This window comes from Nannospalax galili, unplaced genomic scaffold (assembly GCF_000622305.1).
Source record: "Nannospalax galili isolate Female #2095 unplaced genomic scaffold, S.galili_v1.0 scaffold318, whole genome shotgun sequence".
In the NCBI taxonomy this organism is placed as follows: Eukaryota; Metazoa; Chordata; class Mammalia; order Rodentia; family Spalacidae; genus Nannospalax; species Nannospalax galili.
The window spans coordinates 2,115,166-2,121,946 of record NW_008341889.1 but is presented as its reverse complement, the minus strand read 5'-3'; the positions used below and the strand labels follow the sequence as shown (position 1 = coordinate 2,121,946).

The 6,781-nt window shown below is 32.4% G+C and overlaps 1 protein-coding gene across 1 annotated transcript in view; it reads left to right on the top strand.

Moving 5' to 3' along the window:
* Gabrg1 (gamma-aminobutyric acid type A receptor gamma1 subunit) overlaps window positions 1–6,781 on the top strand; it is a 92,240-nt gene that overhangs the window by 20,975 nt on the left and 64,484 nt on the right. Inside the window, exon 2 of the mRNA XM_008837690.1 lies at window positions 5,724–5,872. Within this exon, the coding sequence (XP_008835912.1) occupies window positions 5,724–5,872 (149 nt within the window). The remainder of the gene's footprint in view (window positions 1–5,723; window positions 5,873–6,781) is intronic.

Below are 6,781 nucleotides of genomic sequence, written 5' to 3'. Positions count from 1 at the left end.
AATCAACATTAATGATGATACCATAAAAATCTAGTTAACTATATTATTATTATTATGGTATTAGCACAATAGACCAATATTTTGCTGCTAAAATAAAAGCAAAACTTGCAGTCATGATTTCTGACTCTATTCAATTCCTTTGTAAATATAAAATAATATGAAATCAGGTTCTTTTGTCAAATATATTTATCTGTTATCTCAATTTTTAAATTGGTTAATTGGATATTATTTAACATTTGTTACTCATATATATTTCAAGAAGACAATGCTCTGATAATCTAAATAATAATAATAATATAAATAAAATTTGTAATTTTTAGTACACATATTAGAATTGTTCTTTGTGATGATGCAGCAGCCAGTTAATTTTTCCCAAAGCATTGAAGTGTAACAATCAAGAAATACATATTTTATTTACTAAGAGATTTTTCTCACATACATACTCTGTTCAATTAGCAGCAATTGGCCTCTGTCTTCCCACAAAATATGTAGGAAATGCCTATATGAAATGTATGGCCTCATCACTGAATGGTATTTGCAATTATAATCTTTTCTTTTTCTTTTTAAACCATAGGAAATAAGCAACCCAACATTCCTTAGTAGTTCAGAGAAATTCCTCAGGCTACTCCTTAAAGCTAGTCTGGTTTTCATCCTGTTTTCTTTGTAGATTAATGGGAGATGCTCTCTAGTGTTTCAGAATCAGAGAGCACTGTCACTTTCATGTGCACTATATATGGAGTTACTATATAATTTATCCATCTAAACTAGGCCATTTTGTAAGTGGGAGGGAGAAATTTAAAATTATTACAAGACAAGAGGTTTAAAATAGGACTGTCCTGAGCAAACTTGATGAGTATTTATCTCATGCATGAAAAACCGTCTATAGCAGTTGATTGACGACTTGCTTTGGATGTGCTTTCCCATAGTGATAAACATGGCTCCTCTCTTAATTGTATGTCATAACCTGGCTTGTCTTTACTTACATCATCACTTAAATATCAATTTTAAATACTTGTGATATGAAATATGAGTAACAGTTATCAAGGTACTTCTCATAGACTGATTACATGTGTCATCAGAGAGCTTTGTATAGTGTATTACAGTAACAGTTTAGAAACACACAAAAAAAACACAAAACACCTGTGACTCTAAAAATGTCTTTAGTAACTAGTTATAGGAGACTGTAGAAAGAGAAAGAGAAGCCTTAGAGATGCAGATGCCAGGATGAGATTGGATATTGTCTTAGTTACTTTTCTGTTTCTGTGATAAAGCATGGTGACCAAGGGAACTTATAAAAGAAAGAGTTTATTTGAGCTTATGGTTCTAGAAGAATTAAAGTTCATCATAGCAGAGGGAGGCATACTGGCAAGATGTGAGCAAAGCAGAAGCAGGAGCAGAAGCAGGAACAGAAAGCACAGGCTCATATCTTCAAGCAGGCACAGGAAACAGACAGCAACTAGGAATCCCACAAGGCTTAGTTCTTCAAGCTGGTCCCCAGTAACATGCTCCCTCTAACATTGTCACACCTTCTAAGACATCCCCAAATAATGCCACCAACTGGGGACAAAATGTCTGACTACTTGGAGTCTATGAGGCACATTCTCATTCAAACCATTACAGGCATGTAGAGATAATTTAAGAGAAAGATAAGGAAAGGGTAAGGGAGGAGGCATGACTCCTGATGGAGAATAGAGAAGCTTTGTGAAAAACAGACACTTCTCATTTGTGAAAGTAGAGAGGGAAGAGGAAGCTTAGGTTGAGAGTACACTATCTCAATAGTACATTGTCATTCTTAGAAAGTCCTGGCTACCAAGCTGCAGGAGTGGGTTCATTACTGCCACCTTATGTTCAGTTATTTACTACCTGAGCACTTTTGGGTACATTAAGCTCCTAGATGCTCCCAGCTGGGTATGGAGGCCACTTAATCTAGTGGCAAACTGTTAGGACTTCCATGATAATTTTGTTGACAGAATAATGTTCTACCTCTCATCATAAAAGGCTGCATTTAATTATTTACTTTTTATGACTAGAAATTAAATTCTGAGCACTTTTTTGGTATATAGGAAGAGGCAGTTCATTTTCAGGTTGTCTTTGTATGACATTAACTGTTCCATATGAATTTATATTATAAAATATATATGGGAAGATTTTAACAGTATGAAAATACAGATGTATCTTCTGTAGTCACACAAGTTGAATGTTTTGATGAAACATTCAACATTTTAAGTCATTCTATTTGTAGATGATGGGGATAAGCTGTCTAACAATATTTTCATATGGCATTGTGAACACAGTATTTTGTTTGCATAGATTCTTGTTAATAGTCCTGGGGACTGAACTCAAGACTTCATGCATGTTAGGCAAGTCCTCAGGTGCTCTGCCATTTAGCTACATTCCCAGTGATTTTTAAGCCCTTTATAAGCATCAGTGGAATAGATGTGTATATTCCATTATGTGAATGTATCATTATTTAATAAAACATACCCCTATGGTTTAAAATGTAGGGTATTCCCTAATGTGATAACACTGTTTTGGACTAGAGAGCTGGCATAACTGTTTAGGGCTCAGGCTTTCAATCAAAACACTATTTTATTTTCAATATCATTTATTTAAATAAATTTGTCTGGTAGTAGGGAATATACACTAAATCAGAAATATAATGTCTTTGCATTTCCAGATTTTCACACATTTTTAAATGCATGCTAATTTTTCCATAAATGAATGAAAATACTGGGTTGGAGACCAAGCTCATTAGAAATTTTTTTTTCACAGAGAAGGTGTGATTCCTTGAGATTCACACTTTCAGAGGTGTGATCCCTTGAGGTTTTATCTTACTTTCCTTCTCAGAATACAAAGGACAAGAAAAGAAGGACTCTAGACTCAGCAATCCAACAATCTTCTTAATTACCTACATACATTTTGTCATTTTCCTTCAAAATAGTAAACCTATAATCAACCATCAGGATTATTCAATAACTATAAATAAGAAAAGAAATACTGCTTCAGATTAAATCAATCATTCAAAAAGAAAAAAAATACCTTATTTGTATTATTTAACAGTGTTATGTCTTGAAAATTCTGGCTTTTGCTTATCTATGAAATAAGTATGTAAATGTGTTTCACAAAATTAATTTGTATTTAATGTCATAATGTGTAAAAGGAACCACCATTTGGTACTTTGTAGGCAAAACTGCTGATAATACTAAGGAAACCACCAGTTGTTATATTAAACAATTAGGAAAATTGCATAATCATAACCATAAGAGACTCATTGAAGAAAATCTGTGAATTATGTTGTTCAAAGGTGTCCTTGGGAATGCATCTAGAAATTCATAGTATTAGTTATTGAAATTATGCAAATGTACAGTAATGTTCCAAACATGTAAGATCTACATAGCCCGTAGATTATAAAATAATATATTTAAGGAATGGTATTTTTTTATTGTCCAAGTAAGACCATTATGATATTAAAAATACTTAACAAACATTGTGAAGCTAATTTGGATGACTAAAAGGAAGATGTAGAGAAATTAACTATAATGAAATTTCTTCTTTGTTATTAGAAAACATGAAGAATGATAGATTTGTGATGTTAAAGAGGACAGTTTTCTATGTTGCCTGGGAAAAGGGCACTGTACCATGAGTGAGGTTTTCAGTGTATCAAGATGGCCTTAATACAAACTAAAGTGAAAATTCTTTGGTTTATTAGGAAGTTCCCTATGACTACAGTCACATTTCAGAAAAAATTCAGCTGCTTATACATTAGTGGCCTGTCTGCATCCAGCAGATACCTCCTTCTATGCACCTGAGACTGAGAGCGAAATTGAAGGTTAAAGCATGGCTTATTGACAAAGTCTTAGCTAGTCTAATATGGCATAAGAATGTTCCAGAAGCTACACTGCCAGGATTCATAGAATCTCAGTTTTGAAAGCCTTGGTTTCTTTGTACATGTATTTAATATATTTAGAGAAAACCATAAAAATATTGAAGTGAAATATATAATTTTGTGTGAGAATGTACTAAAATCCAACAAAAGCAATTACTATAACAAAATACTTAAGTGAAAATCAATTAAATAAATATGGGATGAAGACATATATTGTTTTCATTCTTTGTAATGGCTATTGCATCCTTGGAAATATGTGGGGTCCTTTATCTCCATTTACAAAGTTTCCCACAGTGAAACAATATTAAATTGTCTTTACTGAGTTGTGCATGCATCAGAACTCTAGACTCATCAATGTTTCATTGGCCAAGTTAACTGATCTCTCAAGGGTTATTTCCTCATCTGTAGCATAATGGAATACTAGCACTATGGAAGAAGCATGGGCACTGGGGTCAGGTAAGTAGCTTGTGACTGTACAAGAGAGATCTTGAGGTTGTACAGAAGTTACATTCTATTTATCATCATTTGAAGGGGCTAAAATTATTTTGGTAACTAACTTACTAAACCTGCCTGTTTACTTGATGTGATGTTGGTGGAAGTAGTGGATATATGGGTTTGGAATAGTAAATCTGAGGCATATGTGACTAATACATGTCCATTTGTTTGCTCAGATCATAAATGAAAATCAAGCAGACCATGCTGAAGTTATAACTAGGAATATACTAGGTTAAAGTGTGGTAACAAAGTACTCTGAAGCTTCAATGGCTTACAATCCCAGGGTACAAATTCGGCTGTGTCTCCACAGGCTGGAGACCAATACTTTAATAAATGGTTCATTGGAAGACATTTAGCATCCAATCTTCAGAAGTACTCATTAGGTATAAAAGGAAAAGGCCTATGTTTGCTAAGATGTTCATGCCCATTTCAAGGGATCTGAAGGAATATCATAGAAAGATCTATATATACTAAGATAAAATGTATGTAAGTTACTTAGTGTAGTTACAGATTTCCTTCAATTTATCAATATTAGCTTTAGTTTTTTGGACTGAATGCTTCTACTATTATCTATTGTGGTAAAAAAAAAATATTACCTAGACTGTTAGGACTTGATTTTCAGTTATAGAATAAGCAGGTTTATACTTTAGGTTGGTTCCTGTGCAATTTAAATTCTAATTTATAAAGAGTGTCTTAATGTCTGGTAGTCAAGTTCTTCATGCTCCTTAAAATTCTATTTGATCTCATCTTGATCTGATGATCAGACAGTCTTAATAAAGTTCTTGGAATAGGATGGCAGGTACTTTTGTCTTAAATGAAATGCACGCGTGTATAGACAAAGTTGCACTTTTTGTTTAGTCAAAGATTTCTTTGTACTTTTGCCCTATTTAATGTACATAAGCTTTGTATCTTTTACTAGGCTATTAGAATTTCCTTATGAATGTTTAATTTTGATTTTTATCAGTGGTGTGCTGCTTTTAGGGCCACCACATATACATATGGCTATGTAGACTAACATTCAGCATGAATCTAGGCTGTGACATCTTATTTTCATTCCATGATCTATTCATGTTTTCAGTTTGGGGACTAATCAATATCCATTTTACTACTTTTATATCGTGCATTAAACTTCTTATATTGAATTCTAAATTTTTAAGTATTAGTGTATAAAGACTGTTCATATGGCAATAAGACTATTTTAGTTAAAATAGCACTTTTGTTCCATTTTAGTTCCACCTTATATGTTATAATAATCTTTAAGTATTACATATTTATAAATATACATTATAAATATACATATATATATCATTTGATGAACACTTATCCAACTTTTTTTGCTTAGTGTTGATAAAGCAGATGATGAAGATGATGAAGATTTAACTGTGAACAAAACATGGGTTTTGGCACCAAAAATTCATGAAGGAGATATCACACAAATCCTCAATTCATTGCTTCAAGGCTATGACAACAAACTTCGTCCAGATATAGGAGGTACGTCTAAGAATCATCCTGGGATTTCAATTTTATTACTGGTGCTGTTTCAGTCATTTATCACATATCCACTGTGTGCTGAAGATTGTTGAGTTTTAGAAAAGTTAGTTGGATTCATCATGTTTTTGAAAAGTTCACAACTTGAGATGAGCCAAAAAAATACAGTCACTTATGTGATTATTTATTGTTACAAAAGATGCTACAAGAGAGCTTTGTTGAGACTGCTTAGAAGGCTGAGAAGAAACTCCTAAAAATGATAATATTGAAAAAGAATAAATAGCGGTTGTACTTTATGACAGTGGCACACTGTCATGATGATAAAGTTAGTGGGAATAATGAACTTTGTTCAAGATAATTGCTTTAAGTCCTTGCAATTATTCACTTTTTTAGATATAATTAACTGTTAAGCTTGCCACACTAGCTGTAAGACAGACAAACAGAAATGAACAAACATTCTAATTGAGGTTGCATAATTCTATAATTATTATAAATTCATTACATATTGATAATTTCTATATCAGATTCCTAAATATTATATATTTCTATTTGTTTATTTAATGGTGAAAACTGTTTTTCCAAAAAGATATGCTACTAGAAGTATCCTTAGATCCTTAGATATAATTACATTTGATTAAATTCTTTATTCAAAAGTAATGACCACCCGGACACACGTCTGCTGTGCTTCATCAGCTTGTTGCCCAAGATTATGTTTCGGTTTTGGCTTTTGTGTCTCTTCCGATTCTCTCTTGATCTGACAAAGTTTCCAATTTTTGTGTTTGTGTTATCTTAAAATTTTTAAAGAGTACCGCATGGTTGAGTGCCCTTGACTTTGAATTTGATGATTTTTTTGTAAATATTTTTTATTGAATCTTTATGTATTTCATACAGAGAATCTTAATCTTTTTTTTT